Source organism: Carassius gibelio, chromosome B5 (assembly GCF_023724105.1).
Source record: "Carassius gibelio isolate Cgi1373 ecotype wild population from Czech Republic chromosome B5, carGib1.2-hapl.c, whole genome shotgun sequence".
NCBI classification, from domain to species: Eukaryota; Metazoa; Chordata; class Actinopteri; order Cypriniformes; family Cyprinidae; genus Carassius; species Carassius gibelio.
Window position 1 is genome coordinate 29,943,538 of NC_068400.1, and position 21,441 is coordinate 29,964,978.

At 38.4% G+C, this 21,441-nt stretch overlaps 1 protein-coding gene across 2 annotated transcripts in view; it reads left to right on the forward strand.

Annotated features, from left to right (window-relative positions):
• Positions 1-21,441, forward strand: part of LOC127957148 (PDZ domain-containing protein 2) — a 66,879-nt gene that overhangs the window by 43,659 nt on the left and 1,779 nt on the right. For both annotated transcript variants that reach the window (XM_052555552.1, XM_052555553.1), the window contains 17 exons: positions 2,033-2,132; positions 2,430-2,578; positions 3,840-3,959; positions 4,193-4,307; positions 4,469-4,542; positions 4,732-4,948; positions 5,910-6,027; positions 7,515-7,647; positions 9,786-9,858; positions 10,738-10,841; positions 11,547-11,721; positions 11,826-12,685; positions 14,723-14,867; positions 17,277-20,055; positions 20,387-20,504; positions 20,885-20,986; positions 21,152-21,425. In XM_052555552.1, coding sequence (XP_052411512.1) covers positions 2,033-2,132; positions 2,430-2,578; positions 3,840-3,959; positions 4,193-4,307; positions 4,469-4,542; positions 4,732-4,948; positions 5,910-6,027; positions 7,515-7,647; positions 9,786-9,858; positions 10,738-10,841; positions 11,547-11,721; positions 11,826-12,685; positions 14,723-14,867; positions 17,277-20,055; positions 20,387-20,504; positions 20,885-20,986; positions 21,152-21,425 — 5,656 coding nt within the window. The remainder of the gene's footprint in view (positions 1-2,032; positions 2,133-2,429; positions 2,579-3,839; positions 3,960-4,192; positions 4,308-4,468; positions 4,543-4,731; positions 4,949-5,909; positions 6,028-7,514; positions 7,648-9,785; positions 9,859-10,737; positions 10,842-11,546; positions 11,722-11,825; positions 12,686-14,722; positions 14,868-17,276; positions 20,056-20,386; positions 20,505-20,884; positions 20,987-21,151; positions 21,426-21,441) is intronic.

Sequence of the window (21,441 nt, forward strand, 5' to 3'; positions counted from 1 at the left end):
GTTCTTTTGTCTGAAAGTGTGAGAACCCTATCATTAAGTTGTTAAGCAGAAAATGAAATGGAGAGTGTAATTGGGCCAATTAATTTTTTTAGTGTGCCATATGTTTTTTTTTCCCCTTTCACTCTTCCAAACACCTGTCCAGACTGTTCTTACACTCCCTTTCAGTGCCCTGCCACAGCAGAAGAGGGTGATTATGCTATTATGTGGGTGTCCAGTGTTGGGTGTATCTTCAGATCTGTTCTGAAGAGTTAGGCTCAGTGGTTTTGATGAGACAAAATGGAGGGATGGAAAAGCACGAGAGGACATTTAAAAAAAAAGAAAAGAGAGAAGGGAAGGATCTGGAAGAAGGATGCAGCTGTCACTGTCACGTTGAGTCCTGTGAGGCACTGAGGTATGAGGTTTGAGGAAGCCCATGGGCTCACCTGCAACAGTGTAGCGTACCATAGCTTGTTCATGCAGGAGACAGATCTCATTTCTGACAACGGAGGGAAGGGCTTCCTGTCTGCATGCCTGAAAAGAGAGCAGTGGATCTTCCCTTACATGTTGCTGTTTGAACTTGTTTCAGGATGCATGAGCTGTGCGATAAACCGAAGCTCATTCTTTAAGCTGAGACGGTTAGAAGGGGGAAAACACTGAAGTATTTATTTATTTTTTTCAAAGCAGACAAGGAAGAGCAGTATTAATGTGGTGCCATGAAGCAGGAGGTTTTCTGACTTCAAAATGCCATTGGCAATAATTACAATCACAATCCACTACTATAGACACATACAATGAATAACACAATACAACTTAATATCAATCAGTATTATGCAGGATTTTCCTCTGTGATAGCTTACGTACAAAGACTTCTGCATATTTAAAGTAGACTACATAATTGCAGTTAATTAACATAATGACTTAATTGCATTTTATGTTTATAGTTTTTAGTGATCATTTAAGCATGTGTTACCTTTTAAATTTGACCCAGAATTTTCTGCTTGAAAGAGCTGTGACGAGTCAAGCTAACTTAACACCTTATTTAGCACGTTTTGTGGTTACCACATCAAAGCAGTGATCACAAGAGAGTAATCTTAAAAAAAAAAAAAAACAAGATTACACTGCACATTTTGGGTCACCAAAAACATCAGTGTACACTACCATTTGAAAGTTTATGGTTGCTTAGATTTTTTTTTTTTTATGTTTTTGCAAGTCTCATGCACACCAAGGCCGAATTTATTGAATTAAATATACAGTAAAACAGTAATTGTAAAATATTATTATTCCATAAATCAACTTGTTTAATATATTTTAAAATGTAAATTATTCATGTAATGGCAAAGCTGAATTTAGCATCAATTACATCATTCTTGAGTCTCACGTGATCCTTCAGAAACCTTTTTAATATACTAATTGTGTGAAGCATTTCTTAAGATTATCCATGTTGAAAACATTTGGGCTGATGTTTTTTTTTAAAGCACCCTTGATGAATAAAAATATTAATTTCTTTTTTTTATTGTACTGACTCCAAAAATTTGTAATGGTAGAGTAGGATAAGTTTTTACGCTCTATTAAACTGAAGAAACTAAGCAAAAATCTATTATAATATTCTAATATTAATAATAAAATAATAATTAATAATCTAGTACTCATTTATTTTATTTATTTATTTTTTTGTTAGGCTATATAATTTACAGTACAAAAAAGAATATTGGTTCAGTCATAGGCCATAAAGTAAGGGCACAAGACACATTTCCATTCCAAACCTCCAAGAGTCTCAAAGAAAACACTGGCTTTTGTTTACATGTGAGATTTGATCTCCCTGTGTGACAATATGAAAGCGTTCACCAGCATAAGTGTGCAACATTCCCTTCAGTCCTGCACAGTGAAGGGCAAACAAATGTTTATGGTTTACATTTTTAAGAGGAAGTGTCACAGGAAGCAGAGGAATGTTTACTCCATTTGCTTTCTTTCTCATGTGGAGCCAGTCTGATGTCTTCTGCCTCTCTCTGTTCAAGGCATGTTCCCTAAATCCTTCTATCTCCTGTCTTTCTAGTTTACCGATTTTGACAGACTGGAGGAACGTGGCAGGTTTGAGGGTCCCAAGGGATGTTGCCGAAGCCCCACACCAATGAAGTTCCGTAGCAGATCTCAAGGTTAAACATGTCCAGTTGTATCAAGTCACAACACTGCTGAGCATGAAAACTTTGTAACGATATTAAATTGTGTTGGAATATGGCCAAGGGTGGATCCACCAATTCTAATTTCTTTATGATAGATTCCCTGCACCAGATCTGGGTGTACTGAAATTGTTTACATTTTTTATGATTCTGCTTGTTAATCAGCAGAGACATTTAGACATATGGAGATCAGTTTCTCCCGAATATAAATGACTTAATGAATTAAGTGTGTGTTTACATTTCAAGTTAATGTCTTGATGTCATTATGATCAGGTGGAGGAAGCCGCCTGGAGTCTGTTGGTGAAGACGATGAGCTTATCGTGGAAAACGGTGATGCAGGAAGTGATGTGGCGGAAAAGCCTGCGCGAGGAGGACGCAAACATTCCCTCCCGCAGCAGCTGGATACAGCTGGCATTCGACAGGTTGCTGCATTATTCAGCTCACTATTGCTATCATTCTTGATATTGTGGTATAACATATTGCCTGGTACCCCAGGTTGTGATGTGATGTTGTGATGGCTCAAAACAAGAATTATTATTTTTCTTGACCACTTTAAAATCACTCACCCATTCATTCCATACATGCAGGTAGAAGGTTTCTCTTAGCTGTGTGGATTAGTGTTCATTAAAAGTTAAAAGGGTCATGAACTGCATTTATTTTATGTACTGTTTTCTGAGGTCCTTTTACAATGTTATCAAGATTTTTAGATCAAAAAACATCATCATTTAGAAGTAATAAGCTGTTTTCGGTTTTGACCTCCCTCTTTGGAAAACTCTGTTTAAATAGCCATGGCAGATTGTAGACCCATTGCTATGATTGGTTTACAGCATTGTCTTTTAGTTTTAATCTTTCTGAAAATCCTTGTGAAATTGTGCCTTGTTTTGAATAAATCCACAGTAAAATGAAGTGAACAAATAACCAGATTCTTACTGACATGGTCTGGAACTTCCAATAAAGCTGTTTATAGACTAATGAGAAAATTTTGACTTCCGAAACTTACAAGATGTTTTTATGGCACAATGATCTTTTATATATGAAAAGATGTTTATTTGAAAGATGTTTGAATAATTTAATCCTTACCTCAGACCTTCATTTATTTATATATATATATATATATATATATTTGTAGTCTCAGCCTTTACACAAGTTAGGGATAAAGTGGTGAGCCAAATGCAATTTTCCACAAGTGGACAATAAAGTTTTACAATTACAGGCAATTTTTACAATTTTTTGTTTTGCAAAAAATATAATTTTGCATAAACCCTGACATATTGTGTGAAATTAAATTTTATAAATGTAATTATGTGAGAACTATATACAGCACCTATTTCCAGGGACAGTTATTTAAATGGTTTAGCATCAATTTTAGAAAATTAGATTTTACCACAGAATGCATTAATTCACCAAAAACAATCAAGTGTTATAGATAGCCTGTATACTATTTTTAATACAATAGCCTCAATTTGTTAGCTTTTTCTTCACAATAACATTAATACAATAGCATTTACATGTACATGATCTCAGCTGTGGCTTTTAAAGTGACTTACAAATGAGGAAAAGCATTTCATACCTATCAATTACTCAAGGTAGCTGCTTATTTTCCTCACAGTTCAACGCAATAAAAATAATGCTTATTTTATCATCTGTTTGTTTATTCATGACCTCTTTTATCATCCTCTTCAGGAATATCAAATTGTGAAGAAATCGGCTCGTTCCCTGAGCACTGTTCAAGTGGAATCTCCATGGCGACTGGCACAGCCATCCATAATCTCCAACATTGTCCTGATGAAAGGACAGGGCAAGGTGAGGGAGGCCCTGCATCCAGGACAGTACACACAGTCACCATGCAGATTCACATATATAGCGTTTTGGATATAAAATGCTTTGATCTTGTTGTTTTTTATTTATTTGTGGGTGATTCACTCTGATTCAAATGAATATGACGAATGGGAAACAGAGGTGCACAATGAAACCTCTATGCAGAAACCATTTCAAATATCAAACAGGCTCACAGAGATGTGTCTTTGAATGTGTAGGGTCTCGGCTTCAGCATTGTCGGTGGGCAGGATTCAGCCCGGGGGAGAATGGGTATATTCGTCAAGACAATTTTCCCCAATGGAGCAGCCGCCGCAGACGGGAGACTGAAGGAAGGTAGATGGACTCTCCTGATCATGATGCAGTAGATCTAATGCACTTGGAGCAACTGTCATCAAAGCAGTTGGACCTCAACCACACGGCATGAGGATTTTCATTGTCTTTGGCTTTTATCTTGAGCTTTTTCGCTGGTGAACCTTTCTTTTTCCACCGTTCAGGTGATGAGATATTGGAAGTGAATGGAGAGTCTCTCCAAGGCCTCACGCACCAGCAAGCCATTCAGACCTTCAAGGTAAACTGCTCAGTCACCCCAGAAACACCTGCGGCGGTCCATAAAACCTCAGAAAAGAATTAACTCCGGACTGTTACTCTCAAGCACTTTTCTTTGAATTATGTGTCAATGGGAAAATGGAAATTCCTAGGAATTCTTAGGTGTTCGTCCCATTCAGCTTCTAATGGATAACGTTTTTCTGCTTTTCAGCAACTGAAGAAGGGAGTAGTTACCCTAACTGTGCGGACCCGTCTGAGAAGCCCAAGTCTTACACCCTGTCCCACGCCCACCCTACTCAGCAGATCCAGCTCTCCAAACTCAAATACCAGCGGTGGGACTCCAGTCCCTCCTAGCTTTGAAGATGGGGACTCTCGTAAGGGGCCTGGTCCCAAAGATCGCATTATCATGGAGGTTACACTGAACAAAGGTACAATCATGGCTTTCTGATAAAACAAACAGCTTTAGCATGCAAAAGTTTGGTAAAAGTAATTTTATTTATTTTAAATCATTTTTGCAAGGACATTGCAAGGATGCATTCATTTGATCAAAGGTGACAGTAAAGACACATAATGTTACAAAATATTAGTTCCAATAAAAGTTGTTCTTTTGATCTTTGTATTCATCAAATAATTGGAGGAATAAAACACTGTTGACTAAATAACATTAATTAAAATAAAGAATATTTGTAATATATAATCATCATAATGACATTTGTCAAATATTTGTAATTTTTATTAAACAAATGCAGCCTTGGTGAGCATTAGAGACGTCTTCAAAGACAGGGACATTTGAACATTAATGTATACAAAATTAACAAAAGCCAGCTGTACCTCCGCAGTAATAGTTTTGCTTGTTCACGTGTACTTTGTTTGCTTTTTGTAAATTGCTCTTCCAGATTTTATTGTTCTGGGAAGAAAAAAGTCTTGAGAAGTAAACATTAGCCCTGTATTAATTTAATAATAAGCTAATTGCAGAGTTATGGCAACACTCCTTACCATTTGAAATTAACACATGATCTTTTTTTACTTCAGGGAAATGTGCATTAAAGTAATTTTTATTAACATCGACAAACACCTGTGTGTCAGGACGAATGTGTGTTTAAGTCTTAAGGCTCATTATGTGCCCAAATAAACCATCCTGCCAAAATGAAAACTGTTATTCTTGGGTCGTCATGCTAATAAATAACAAATGCCTTTCTCATTATTTGAGTTCTGTTAACTTCTTCACTTCAGGGACACTGCATACTACTTTGACATGAATGTTGTTATTGCAGTATGTGTGTATATTTAACTTACAAATATATACTAGTCTTTTAAATCCAAGATTCTAAAATCCCAGAAATAAGTCTCAGGAATCATTTGGCAATGCTGTTTTTGTGTGTGTTTCAGAGCCAGGTGTGGGGCTGGGTATCGGTGCCTGTTGTCTAACACTGGAAAACAGCGCTCCTGGGATCTACATCCACAGCTTGGCTCCAGGATCTGTTGCCAAAATGGATAGCAGACTCAGGTAGACTTTTGGTTTTAAAGTGGTCATGAGGCTCAGATTCACATGTCTCATGTACAGTAGCTGAGTGGTAAATTAATAATCATTATTTCTTATTCAGGTCTCAGTTTTTTTAGTTTTTTTAATGTTTAACAGCGGTTAATCAGTAGAAAGCCTGGCTTGAAGCAAATCTGACTTTTTAGTTTAGGTGCGCTTCTAAGAAAAAAAAAAACATTGCTATTTCTAAGAAAAACTAAACAAAATAATATGTTTCTATAAATAAATGTAATTATAAAATGGTTAAAGAAGTGAAATGTCCTAAACTTTATATGTACTTATATAATAAATAGTGCTAGTTTGTCTGATTTAGCAGACACTGTACCCCTTAGAGCAATCATTCTTCACTTACAGTTAATTAAGGAAGGGAGAGGCAGGAATAAGACCCCACTAGGGAGAACAATCACATAGATCTTCATTTTCCCTACAGAGTCTACAATCTGTCCGTACACGTGTTTGAAGCAGATTCTTTTTTTGAATGTGTAAATCATCAATAAACCTCATTTGTTCTTCGTTGTCTGCATTTTCGTTTGTGATTTGCTAGAGTCTGTGTGTGCTTGCTGCTTTTTAGATGAAACACCTCACAGACTGAAAAAGAATGCACAATAAGAGCCAGAAAGCCATGAATGGGGTCTTTATGGCAGGAGATTGAGGTCCTGAATGTTAGATCTAGTTGTGAAAGTGGTTGCAGCTGTCTGAAGGGAAAGATAAGGCTGTAATACACTTTCAGGCATGTCTATTTTTACAACAAATGCAATTGGGTTGACACTTAAAATACCTTTGGATTGCATACATCAAATGGTAATCCCCATTATCATGTGATATGTATTATACTCTATCATTCAACAGTCTAGAACTAAATATATTTCGAATGTGCTTATTGGATATAAACCTAATAAAATCTCTTAAATCATTAGGATTGAGTCGGATAAAAATATGTAAGGTTCACTCCAAACATGCTGAGACAGCTTTAAGTTATTATGCCACCCACAGCTGGAACCAGCTTCCAGAAAATATCAGAGGTCCTGCAGCGTATCCACATTTAAGTTCAGGCTGAACGCATGAATGTAAAATTTGCCAGTTTACACTATCATTCAAAACTTGTGGTTGGTAAGATTTATTATTATTTTTTTTAATGTTTTTGAAAGATTCTCACATCTTATTCTCACCGAGGCTGAATTAATTTTATCAAAAATGCAGTAAAACTGAGTAATATTGTGAAATGTCATTACAATTTTAAAATATTATGAATGTTGAAAACATTTATTATGAAAGTTGAAAATACCTCTGGAACAGAAATACTTCTTCCTTTTAAAAATAAATATTTTATGCAAAATGAAGCTTTTATTTCTTTTTCACTATCATACAGTATAATTACATTGTGCTACATTAATAAATTTGCCTTGTCAATATGTTTGTGATATCGATGACTTATGTGTGTATGTATGTATCAGTCGAGGAGACCAGCTCCTGGAGGTGGACTCTGTGAGCCTGAGACACGCAGCGTTGAGTGAAGCCTATGCTATCCTGAGTGAATGCGGACCCGGCCCAGTCAGCCTCATTATCAGCCGACATCCAAACCCCAAAGTAAGCCTCAGTATAGAAATTACTGTATTTACAAACTGTCATCTCATTAACAGCTGAGAATCTGTGGTATAAGGTAAAGTTCACCCAAAAAAACATTCCTCACGCTCACGTTCCAAACCCATAAGACCTATGATCATCTTAGGAACACAAATTAAGATATTTTTGATGAAATCCGAGAGCTTTCTAACTCTCCATAGACAGCAACGCAACTTCCACATTCAAGACCCAGAAAGGTAGTAAGGACATGGTTAAAATAGTCCATGTGACATCAGTGGTTCAACCTTAACTTTATGAAGCTACAAGAATACTTTCTGTGCACAAAGAAAACAAAAATAATGACTTTATTCAACAATTTTAAGTTGTCTGTCTTCGACAAGTGTTCATGAGAGAACCACAACGCATGCGTGTGATGGAGCTGATGCAGGAGCAGGCGTTCTGTAGTAGAACCCAAAAGGAAAAGAATGTTGAATAAAGTCATTATTTTGTTTTCTAAAAATTAATTAAGGTTGATCCACTGCTGTCACATTAACTATTTTATCTAGGTCCTTGCTACTTTTCTGGGTCTTGAATGTGTCTGTTGCATCGCTGTCTATGCAGGGTCAGAAAGCTCTTGAATTTAATCAAAATGATCTAAATTTGTGTCCTGAAGATTAACGAGGGTCTTGCTGATTTGGAACGCCATGAGAGTGGGTAATTAATGACAGCATTTTTATTTTTGGGTAAACTATCTCTTTAATAGTTTAGTTCAGAGGGTGCAACTTTTTTGGGGTTAATGTTCCATGAAAATTAAATGTTGTAATGTCTGTAGAAATATTAATAATGTAAACGCCCCCTAGTTTTAGAACCTGGTTTAATTTATGGATAAATAAACCCCACGCATCGGTGTGGTGACGTGGTCACACTCCTTCAGTCACAAAGGCCTCTTCCTCTGCCAGACTGCTGCAAGTGGAAATCAAAAGCACCATCCACCTGTTAAGTTGTAATTTGCTCCTAGCATGAATCAGTGGAGCCTGACAAAAAGTAAACAACATTCCTCTCTCCCTTGTGCTGGCACAACTTGGTTTTCATCCACCTAATGAATCAAGATGTTGGATATGTGGCTCGGTTGGGGTACAGCGGGAGATTTTTGGTGGTTAGAATATGCTGACTGTTCACTCGGCCTGATAAATGAGAGCCAGTGCTATTGTGTCATGTGCAGAGCAGTGTTAGGACTAGCTTAACACTTACCATGTGACACAAGGTCAGAAGCCTTTCACAAAGGGTCTTTAATTACTTAAATCAGCACCTGACTTGTAATTTTATAGATATTTATTAATTCTTTTTTTATTATTATTATTATATGTTCCTATAGACTTTCCTATAGAGTTCCTATAGTCCACGTTTTGTCTTGGCGTAAACACATATTTGGCACAAGGCTCTTGGCAAAGATACAGAGTAGCTGGAAAAGTTTTCCTTGGGTGGATTTGTTGTTAAAGACAGCAGTTTTCTTAAGCATGTTTTTGCCATACAGGTGCGTGTGGCGTGAAGTGTCTGTTTTTGCACTCAGATGATGAGTGTTTCTTTTATTATGCTACATTTGATCGATTCTTTTGAGTTGAGAAAGACCTGTATTGAAGTCAACAATAAAAGTCAACTGAAATAGATCTAGCAAAACCTGATCTCATCTCGAGTCAGTCGGGCCTTTTGTAGCAGAGTTGTATAAAGGCAAAGTGGGATCTGCCTGCAGCAGAGTGCTTCAAAGTGTGGTGTCAAAACAACTAGGTTAAATGGTTCACATTGTTTAAGTGTAATTAGTATTCCAGAACCAGAATCACACATTTCTTATTGTATATCTCAGTGAATGCTGTTATTCTTTTAATATTATTTGAATAAAAATGCATCTCATTGATTGTAAGGTAAGACATGAAAATGGTTATTTAAGGTTACATTTAAAGTAAAATAAAACCGAATTATGAAGAGGGGTCTAGGCAGCTTACTCTGCTTAAATCACAGTGCCGCCTGGTGGTCAGAAAATAGATTTTGTCATTTGCCATACTTTATATTTGATATTTAATTAAGACTGAAGCTTAGGATATAGCAACATTTTTCCATGATTCAATGGTTGATGGGTGCTTTGTTTCGTCATCTCTCACCCTCAGGTGTCTGAACAGGAGATGGATGAAGTGATCACTCGCTCCACGCACAGAGATAGTCATTCTTCCCACACGCTTGGTAAACTGCCTGCTCTGTTTTGGTTTGACTGTGGCCACTTTTCTCAGGGCTCTAAAAGCCACAGCGTTTAGTTTATAGGTTTTAGTAAAAAAAAAAAAAAAAAAATTAGTTTACATTAGTCAACATTAGTTTTGGCTTTGATTTATTAACGGAACACTCCACTTTTTTTGAAAATACGCTTATTTTCCAACTCCGCTAGAGTTAAACAGTTGAATTTTATCATTTTCAAATCCATTCAGCCGATCTCCGGGACTGGCGGTAACACTTTTAGCTGAAAATAGTCCCCAGGAACTCTGCTATTACTGCAACTACACAAACTAACTGGGGGCTATTTTCAGGTGCTGCGTAATATCACTCCGCCTGCTGCACCCATGGTATGGCAACAAAGTTAATTGATTATTACCCCAGAATGAGAGTATAGTTTCTAGACATATCAGCCTAGAAAATCGCAAATTTTCATTTTCCGTCGGTCTTATTACACAATGTAACTAGAGAAAAGTCAAGTTGTAAATAGGAAAAATATAGAAACTCTTTGGTCAATTTTGAGCGAGATGCTAACGGTCTAATCAGATTCAGTGATCTATGCTAAGCTAAGCTAAAGTGCTACCACCAAAACTGGAGATCGGCTGAATGGATTCGAAAACGCTAAAACACAACTCTTTAACTCTAGGGGAGTTGGAAAATTAGCCTATTTTTTTTATTATTTTTTAAGTGTAGTGTAGTGTTCCTTTAAGTAAATTTTAAGTTTCCAAATATTTGTTTTGATATTCTGATGCAACTGTATCCACTGATTAGATAACTGAAGATCAGTGGTTTGTACCTCAGCAAGACATACAGCAATTTTTTGACTGTAAGTTTTTTTTGTGCTCTCTTTCACAGGGTTGCCGTCGAAGAGTCCATCTCCTACTGTTAAAGTCAAGCAGGGTGAGGGTAATCCTGCTCTCAGCTGGACCATGAAGAGATTCCTTGAGCCAGCCAGCAGGGTAAACTAGAAGCTTTTGTCTACAGAGGTCTCAACTTGTCAGAGAAAATAGACCAGGAATTGATCAAATCCATAAAACTTTGCTTCATTTAATTTGCATTTTAGGTGCAATGAAACAAGTGCTCGGACACTTAAGTCACACTGAATATGAGATGGAAATTAATGTCTTTGCATGAAATAACGAAATACCAAACTAAGTGGGATTTACTGAAAGAGAGATAGAAAGAACACACTTTTCAAGCAAACAGTTCACAAAAGCACATTTTTGCTAAATTTCAAATGATACAGATTTTTTTTTTTTTTTGAAAAAGCTTCCATATAACTTTTTTTGGCATTTAGGTTCACCCAAAAATTATGTAATTAATACCCAGCCTCATGTTGTTCCAAAAACCTTTGTTCATGTTCAGAACACAAATTAATATATCTTTGATTAAATCCGAGAGCTTTCTGACCCTAGATAGACAGCAACTTTACTCATGTTTTATGGACAAGAAATGTAGTAAGGACATCTTTAAAATAGTCCATGTGACATCAATGGTTCATCTATAATCAAATGTTTCAGTTCTGTTGCTGTCTATTCAGAAAGCTCTTGGATTTAATCAAAAATATCAAAATTTTTGTTCCGAAGATTTTTTGCTGAACTATCCCTTTAATGTTATTGATCTACAGAAAGATTTTAATTTTATATCTTCATCTGACCCTGCAGCAAGGCTCGTTGAGTTCAGAGGCAGAGCTCTCTCAGTATTTCTCGGTTCATGATGCACCCAGCCATTCTTCCCTTTCTGAGACCATGGCGATGGGATCCAGTGATGATGACATGCTGCATAGTAGCAGGAGCTGTAATACATCTATGGAGGAATCAGCAGCACCTCGGCCTCATGGTAACATTACAGAATCTAAAGTGTCATGTTGATAAAAAGATCAGTGACAGTTAATCACCAGAGCATGTGTTTTTTCTTCTTTTTTTGTCCTTTTATCATAACAGTCTATCAGGATTGCTCCTATAGGGGTTCAGACAGTAGTCCCACAACCCCAGAATGTTGTAAAGCCTCTGGAGGGGCTGGTCGAACTGTAGACACACCCCAACACGCCAGTGTGGGAAGCAGTCCGAGTTCTGTCCGCAGCCCACTTCTTCGTCAGCGTCGGGTCATATGCTATGAGGATGAACCTAGTGACGATGAAACCGGCCTTGAAGAGGACAGTGGCCCTTTCCGTCGCCACCTCCGCGGGGTCTCTGATGGAGTCCACCACCACCAAGAGGAAGACTCTGGTATTGTAATAGCCACGTCATCTCTTGAGGTCGACGATGAAAGCCAGGATAGCAGTGAGAGCCACAGACAGATCGGCAGTGAACCAGCCACTCCGCTCTATGGCAGCTCTCTTGAATCTGAGGAAGGACCTAGTGGCTTGCCTTGTGCCGAATCTCCCTTCATGTCCATTCGCTGTATGGAGGCAGCCGGAGGAACAAACCTGGGTGTCAAAAAAGATGCCCATCGAGAAGGGCAGGAGGTTAAACGCTCACCCAAGCTGGAGCACAAAGCTGTGACTCGTGTCAAAAGCATGATGAGCATTGAGTGCCCCAACCCTCCACAAAGAGCCAAGGGTGAAGAACCTCCTTTACTCCCAGCAAACGCTGCCCAGGTTGCACAGAACAGCACACGGCCGCCTTGCAGGATGCTGCACTGCAAGAAGGGGGAATCCAGTGAGTTAGCAGGGGTTTGCACTATTGAGACAATAGTGCTCCAGCGTAACGAGACTGAGTCTTTCGGTCTGGATCTGGAGATTAAATCCGCTCCCCTCAAGGTGCTGATCACAGGGCTGAGACCGGGAGGTGTTGCGGAAAGGGTAAGTTGGAAATTGTAAATGTTTTGATTGATTGCAATGTTTTTTAACATTCAGCGATGGGTGAAAGAGAAAGAGACTTTTAAAAAGAAGTGACCAGAGCCAAAAGACATTTAGTTCTGTTGATGGTTTTCACCATTCTTCCACCAAAGCGTACAGAATATTATACTTCAATACTTTGAGTTTCCTACATTACTGATTCAGTGGTGCCACAACATGACTATTGCTAGGGCTGCCTGATTATGACAAAAATTATAATGGTCGATGTAACGATTCAAATCTCCATATTCATCGGGAAGAAGGAGGCGGGAACCGGCGCACAATCAAAACCCTTTTAATACTCAAAAGTAAACACAAAGCAGCGCGTCAGCCCCTCACGGCGACTGACGCGCACAAATAAAAAGCAAACATAAAATAATATCCCAGGCCTGGTCCTCTCTCGTCCTTCACGGTCGTCGCTCCAGTTTTATATCCTTCCATCTCCTACGTGGGACTCGATACTAGCGGTGGGGCTCAGGTGCAGCTCATCTCCAATCACTACACCTGGCCTCACTCCTCGTTCCCACGCCTCTCGGCCCCGCCCCACTCGCCACAGTCGATTATTCGCTTTATATTGTTATTACTATTATTAATTTTGATTATCACAATTCTGAATGATGTTTATACCATTGTTTGATGCAACTGCATGCCTTTTAGTGCAACTTTTAGTGCTTTTGTTAAGCCTCAAATGTCAACTATACATTGGATTGGTTTCTTATAAAAAAGTACAAATATGAATGGTATTATAATGTTATACTACAACTAAAATTAAAATAATGGGGAAAACCCTTAAGATAATATGTAGAAAGAAAAAAATGCATCTTAAGCATGCAGAATAACCTAAATGGACTTTGAGCGGTTAATTGCTGCTTTGCACGTTTACGTAATTGTGGCATCCATAATTGTAAGTCCGATTGTAGTCCAATTCCCAAAGAAACAAGTCTAATGAGTCTGTGTTGTTAAATTATTATTATTTTTTTAAATCACGGTTCACAACTGTGAGATCTCATTTTAATTATAGGCTGCTTGTACACATGATAATGTACATTTGTCTGTAGAATTTCATAAAAATGAATGAAATTTGTTACCACATTTGGTAAAACTTTAGTATAGGGGCCAGTTTTCACTATAAAAGGGTCACTCCACCCCACAATGAACATTTTGTAAGTAATCACTTACCGCCATGTCGTTCCAAACCCATAAATGCTTTGTTCGTTTTCTGAACACAATTCAAGATATTTGGAATGAAAACCGTGAGGCTTGTGACTGTCACATAGACTGCCAAGTAAATTACACTGTCTTAGGTCCAGAAAAGTATGAAAGACATCATTAGATTAGTCCATCTGCCATCAGTGGTTCAACCGTAACATTATGAAGCAACAAGAATATTTTTTGTATGTGAAGAAAACAAAAATAATGACTTTATTCAACAATTAATCTCCTCTGTGTCTCTCCACATCACCGTAGTGCCATTTTGGAGAACATGAGTCGATCACAGGCAGCATATGTATTTCTACATGTATTTACACTTTGATTTGAAAGAAAATAGCGCAACCGGCATTCAGCTCATGTTCTCCAAAATGGTGCTATGATTATGCGGAGAGACGAAATATCTTACTAACTATTAATAAGCAGCAAATTAGGATCTTATTGAAGGCAAAAGTCACATTTAATGGTTTGCTTAATAACAAGAATTGGACCTTAAAGTAAAGTGTGACCACATATTTTGTTTGTTTAGTACTGATATTTGATATATTTTTAAGACAAATTACTGAACTATGTTTATGGCACCCCTATGTATTTATTTTCTATTTTATTCTATCTTTCTTTCCCTAAAAGACTGAAAGAATTGTTAAATTCTTCACGATTCCCTTCCTCACTGTTGATATAACACTTTGTGTCGGACAGCTGGTTGTGCTTGGAGGCATGGATGAGATATCTCCAGAATAAATCTGAGGAATGCATTTCACCCATTTCTTTCATGTCTTTCTATTCCTTCAGGAAGCCTCAGGGAAGATGAGCGTTGGTGATGAGATTGTAACAATTGGTGATACCCCGGTGTGTACATCCACCTATCAGGAGATCTGTGACCTCATGCACAACCTGCCAATCACATTGACCTTAGAGATAAAGAAGCCAGTCTCAGGTGAGTTGCAGCCCGAATACAATATCTGTTACTTTCTTGGGTTTAACCAATGAGAAGTCAATATTAGCTTCGCTGATGGGTTTTTCCCAAGCGGCCACCTTCTGGTCTCTCTCGTGACCAATTTTAATGACTTAAAATTATATTAAGCCTTAAAGTTCTTCAAGATTAAGGGAGTGACAGGTGAATTGCCGCTGCTGTCGAGCTAGGTGGGTGTGGTTTCAGCAGTCAGCTCCCGCCTCTTTTCCCATTTTCGATTATTCGGGAGTGACGCTGCCAGGATGGTGACAGCCATCTCTGCCAAATTTGAGCTTCAAAAATGCTCTTCAGAAACCTATGTCACGGACACCACATCCATGTTTTTATACAGTCTATGGTTTTTCCCTTGCATCTCTTATCATTTAAATGTTCCAAAAGAAGGATGTTGACCCTAAAATGAAAACTCATCATTTACCCACACTTATATTGTCCCAAACCCATACAATGTTCTTTCTTTGGTGGAACACACAAAGAGAAATTTTGCAGATTCACTCTTTTCCATGCAGTTCCAAGGAACAGCAACTGACCTTTTAAGCTTTAAAAAGAAGATAATTTCACCATAACAGTATAATAAAACTGGCTGAGTTTGATTTCTCTCACAAAAGATATAATTTCTAATAGTACTTTTTTTGTATGGACTGCTTTTGTAGTGCTTTTGCATCCTTGTTGTTTCTGTTCTTTGTTCAGTGGAATAAATAAAATCTGAATGGGTTTGGAACAACATAAAGGATTTCATTTTTGGATTAAGATAATTTTATAACCTCACAAGATATTTCCCCTAATCTAATCAAACATCTTCTCTACACTACACTAGTAACTATACTGATACTGGTCCCAGTTTACATGGTCAATCTAATAATCAACATATGAATTGGCTGTGATCAAGAATAGTTGTCAATGCTGTGTTATGTATAGTTTCATATTGCTCTAGAAGGCTTGTATTATCCACATTCCCTCCTCCCTTCCCGCAGACTGTGGTGCTCCAGCAGATTTAAAGCCTTTTCCTAATTGTATAAACAATAAATCAAAATATAGCAAGGTAAACGGGTCTCGTATAATATATCCTTCACAAGAGATTGTAAGCACAGGTAGAATTGCTACTGCAATAAAGAGATCAGTCTGTCTTTTCCCATGCTGCCGTAAAGAAATAGGAGTACTACAGGCTTCCCCTTTCTGGCAGTACCCTTCACCAGTTCAAAGGGAACTGCAGGCTCCTGGCTATTTGTCAATGGTGACTATTGATTATTTACTACCGTAGCCACCGTAGATGTGTAGAGTAACAGCTCTAATGCTTCCTAGAGGCCGTTAGTCAACTAGTAGAATCTAGATTTGGTGTTATTGCTCTGACTTCCACATTAAAACTTTTGTAAAATTTTGGTCAAAACATTTCTTACTAGGAGATCTTTGGAATCTCATTATGCAGAGCAATAGCCTCAAGAAACAACTGTTATCTAGTGTATTAATATATGTCTGTCTTTGTCTGTCTATACCTGCCGTCATCTGATGTTTGTACTGTATCCAATCGATCTTGTTCATCATATACATTAGAGCATATGCTCATATGCATTTATGTAAATATGAGCATTTATCAGCTGTGTGTATGATGTTTAGAATAACAAGCACTCCATCATGTTGAATATACCACCAGGTTTACCCTTTTCAGTTATGCCCTGTAAAATACCCTTTGAATGCATTCAATATTTCAGGAAATCTTGCATATTTTTAATTTGTCTGTTTAATCGTGAATGGAATATTCAGAGGTGTGGGCTTCAGATAAAACCGAGCAAAGTCTTAGAAAATATGCTTACAGGATGCCAGTAGTACATAATCACAAACAATACAAAAATCCTTTCTCTGCGGATTGCCTTTGTCTTTGTGTCCCACGAATCCCTAGGTATGCTTGGAGTGAGACTCACATTTTTTTCTCAGAAAAGTCATTTCATAATAGTACAAAGTTTCCTATAGAGTTTTGGCTCTGTGGTGCTGACTTTGAACAACATTAATGAATAACAGAATCAGTGAAATATCAAACTATGAAATGAACTGCAATGGTACTGATCTGGGCTTCTTTTAGTATAATTTGCTACACATATTTGTAGGTCAATGGAAAGGATTAGTTGAAACAGTTTTCCAATGGAATGTTGATTTATGATACAGGCAATTTGTAGCTTATCTCGCAGGCTTCAGTGGTGCACTTGTATGGTAGGATTTATCTTGATGTAACTTCGTCATATCCAGTGATTCTGTTTCAACTGTTTGACATGTTTTAACTGCCTCTTATTGATTTGAAGTCCAAACTGATGTGATGAATCGTGCCGATTGACTGAATATGATATAATGTTTAACCATAGTGTATTTTATCAATATTTGCAGCTGTAGATCGACTTTCTAGCCTGATTATGTCTTCTGGCTGTGAGGGCTCGTCTAAAATGGAGACACCTAAACCTCCAGAAGAAAGGACTCATATGGACAAAACTATTGTTGCAGCTCAAGAAAGCCTTTCATCAGAAACAAATGCGAAACAGACATTAGATATCCACAGCAACAGCATTCCCATCACTAATATTGACGATGTCATAACTGAACTGAATTTAGCAGAAAGCAAAGAAAAAGACAAAAGTGTCTTGGATTCCACAGATGGAAGTGCCAAAACAGAAGAGTGCAGTCAAGTAGACGACAGAACAACTGCAGCGGAATCGCAGCCTAACCTTCTGGATTTTTCTGCCCTAGATGTGGGGAACAGTGCTTGTCATTTTCCTGTAGGAAACACATTTTTAAATAGTTACTCAAGGAACTTTAGTAGTCTGGGAGAGGACATTGTCCCTCCAGAGAAAGGACATGGAGAGAAACCAAGTATGTACAGTCTGGTGGAAGATGGTGACTCTGAGAGTGACTCTGCAGACAGTGCTGTCAAAGTAGAGCCGTCTCAAGCTCACTGTGAGGGTCCTCAGGACACTGACTCAGATGAGGAAGAGGTTGAGCTCTGTTACAGCACTGTCAGTCAGCCCTCATCCAGCCAAACAGAGGGCAGCTCTCTGCCAGATAGAAAAAGCATGGCCAATTGCCAGACTGTTGACAGTCTTGCTAGTGGAGCCATACTTGCTAGTATGGATCTCCACAACCCTCTTTCACTCACAATGCAAGACAAGGATTCGCAAGAGAATCATTCTGTCTCTAAGTTACCAGATACACTTTGCCCTAAAGTTTCAGGTGATGATCTCCTAAATGGGGAGAGTGGACACACTCCCACACAATATGAGGCAATGTGTACATCTCAGAGAACACCACCAAACTGCAACACTGATGAAAAATGTGAAACCATTTCAAAATCTGTTCAAATCTGCCAGACACCAACAGGTGTCCCTTTTCCCACTGTTACTCAGGGTATTAGTCACGTCACCCCGAGAAGTCAAGAGAGGACAACTAAGTTGCTCTCAGATGCATCTCTGTCAGTAGAGAAACTCAATACTGGGCAAGTGCCACTGGAGTCAACTGTGTCACAGCCCAAGGCATTACATGGCAAAACTAGTAGGCAGGCCTCCTCTACAATTGCTCCAAAAGATAAGGAGAGAGAGAAAGTTCATCCTACTCTAGACTTGAAATCATCACTCTCCCAAACCCAGAGTAAATCCACCTCTTCTTGTGTTAAATCTTTGGGAACTAAATCCTCTAATGACACTCCTATCTCACCCCTGCTGAAAAGTAGACTCAAAGTTGATGATAAAAAGTCAAATATCTCTTCTAAACTTAAGGGTCTAAGTATTAAGAGTAAATCCATTGACCAAGAACAGCCCGTCTCTAGAACAACAAGGGTGGAAAGTCCAGGCCAGAAAAAAGCTCTTAGCTCCCCAAGTCAGTCTCCTAAACTTATCTCCAAAAGAACCACACCAACTGGTAGCCCTAAATCCACCAGGACATCTGAGAAGAACAGGGTTACTTCTTGTAAAACTGACCAACCCACTGTGACCAGTGTCTTAAAGACCAATTCCATCAACACCACCAAAGAAGAATTCAAGCCTTCCAAGAAGGAACAAGTCTCAGACCTAAAGGAGCAAGTTTCAAAATCAGAGGTCACTGTTATCAACACTCAAAGAACTTTCATTGAGGTACGACTTTCATCTTCTACATCATCTACACCTGTGCTGACACGCAAGGAAGTTGGGAATGCAAGTCATTTAACCGTGGCTTCGATGTCGGTTGATCCAGTCCAGTGGGAGGAATCAAATTCAGACTCCTCTTTTGGAAGACACGCCGTCCCATTAGAATCAACCAATTCTTCATCTATTTCTTCTAACCATAACGGTACTAATAAATCAAATGGAACTTCTTGCAATGGCCAAGAAGAAAACCTGCTCAGGAACTCAAATAATAAAGATGATGCTTCTAGTCTCAAAACAAGCGTATCGAAACTGTACCTAAAGGGACTAGACCGCAGGAGCTGCTCTACAGACACTAGTGGGTCTCTTGACCCAAACCCCTTCTCAGTTCGTCAAAGAATCAAGTCCTTTGAGAATCTAGCCAGCTTTGATCGATCTGTCATAAAGTTTATAGACATACCGTTTTATTCTAATAACTCAAAGCCACCTCTGAACCGGAGGTTGTCTGGGTATGCTGGATCTGTTAGCAGTCAGTCCAGTGACAGCCGTTCTTTGAGGAGGAGTTTCAGCTCTTGTGTAGACAATTTAAGCTCAACCCCATCTCCACCGTATCCACAGAATTCATCTTCCACTTCAGTTGTCACCCTCTCTGAATCAGCTCCTCAAAACCAAACCGCAGAAGCTGTTATGAAGGAGAAGGTGAGAAATGAGGCCTCTGTGAACCAGCCTGCTTTACACACACCACCAGTACTGCGCTCCCGTAATGCTCGCGCACACGGAGGCCTGTCGCGCTCCAAACTGAGAGAGATAAAGGCACTGAGCATGCCTGAACTGGACAAGTTGTGTACTGAGGATTTCACCAGTGACCCTGGAAATGTGATCTTCAAGACGGAGCTGGAAATCTACCCTTGCAGGTCCATAGACACAGCATCGCACAACCTGCAATGCACTGTGGTGACCAGAGTGAGCAGAGTTGATGCTGGGGTTCTTGGTTCAACCAGCAATGGGGATCAACATGAAGGCCAAATCACAGGGCTCTCATGCTGGTCTATAAGGTGAGGGAAAACCTATTTATAATGTGCAATGAAAAAAGAGATTACAAGAGTTTACTACTTTTACAAAAGCATACTAGTTGATTATTGAGTTTGCCTTTTTTACTTTAGTATTTTTATGTTTAAAATCTAAGTTTTATTATGCTTTTTTTTGTGGTGCTTTATTGTTGCATATCAGCACATATTCTATTTTTATTTCAGTATTGTAATGTGTAACACTGTACAAATGTTCCTGATGAAACCTACATCCGGTATATTCAGCAACCTTTAGTTGATAGCATTTTACCATTGCTGAGCAGGAAAAACTGATATTGGTGTTATTTTTCTCCAACAGTTTGAAAGATCTTGAATCTTCTCCTTTGGACCAAAATAAAGTGCAAGATGTTCTGTGTTCCCTCACAACCAAATTGGATGTGACAGGTCTCATACAGGAAACAAGCACTCTTTCAGAGGTAATTTATCATGTGTCAGGCTTCACAGTATTTTTCATGTTCCAAAAGTGGTATTCAAAATCATTTGTTTACATATCATAATGTTTTAAAGTTTATTTAGAAAGCTAATATTTTAAGAATAAAGACGATCTGGCATTTTTTGATGTTTGTTTTTAAAGATGGGGAAGATACGCCTTTAGATAGCAGTTAAAGAAATGCTTTTGTTTTGGCTTAGTAATATTTATAAAGCCCAATTTTTGGACTGTCACTTTTTTGTTATTTTTATCTTTTTTTTTCTAACTGAACAGTCATTGCTTTTATGGACCCTATTTATAGCTTTATATATTTTTCTTTTGATTTCATATACCGTTAACCAGTCTTGCACAAATCTTTTTATTTAGGTTAAAGATGACATTTACTTTGTGATCTTAACCAAAGAGCAAGGATCTGGACTGGGTTTCAGCATCGCCGGAGGAGTAGATCTGGAGCAAAAATCTATTACTGTAAGTGTTTTTGTTCAAGCAAAATTAATAATAAATGATAAATCAGTAGCATTTATAATTACACATTATCTCCTCCGTTTGTTTTTCAAAGGAACCAGTGGGAAAATATAGCGTCAAATAAGATTACCTTCTAAACTAAGTTTAAGCTATATTTCTTTGTCGCAGGTCCATCGGGTGTTCACTCGAGGGGTGGCAGGCGTGGAAGGTACAATTCACAGAGGAGACCGAGTTTTGTCAATAAACGGGACCAGCTTGAGTGGTATCACACATGCAGAGGCACTGTCCTGCCTTCATCAGACCAGACTGACGAAGCAGGCATTAGTGATCATCCAGAAGGGCAAGAACACTGAGCCAACATCCCCTAGACAACAACTTGCCCTTCAGACTGGAATCGGTCCAACTCCAGGCCATAGAGACAGCATCAGAGAACATAAAACAAGTGAGTATCTGGAGTC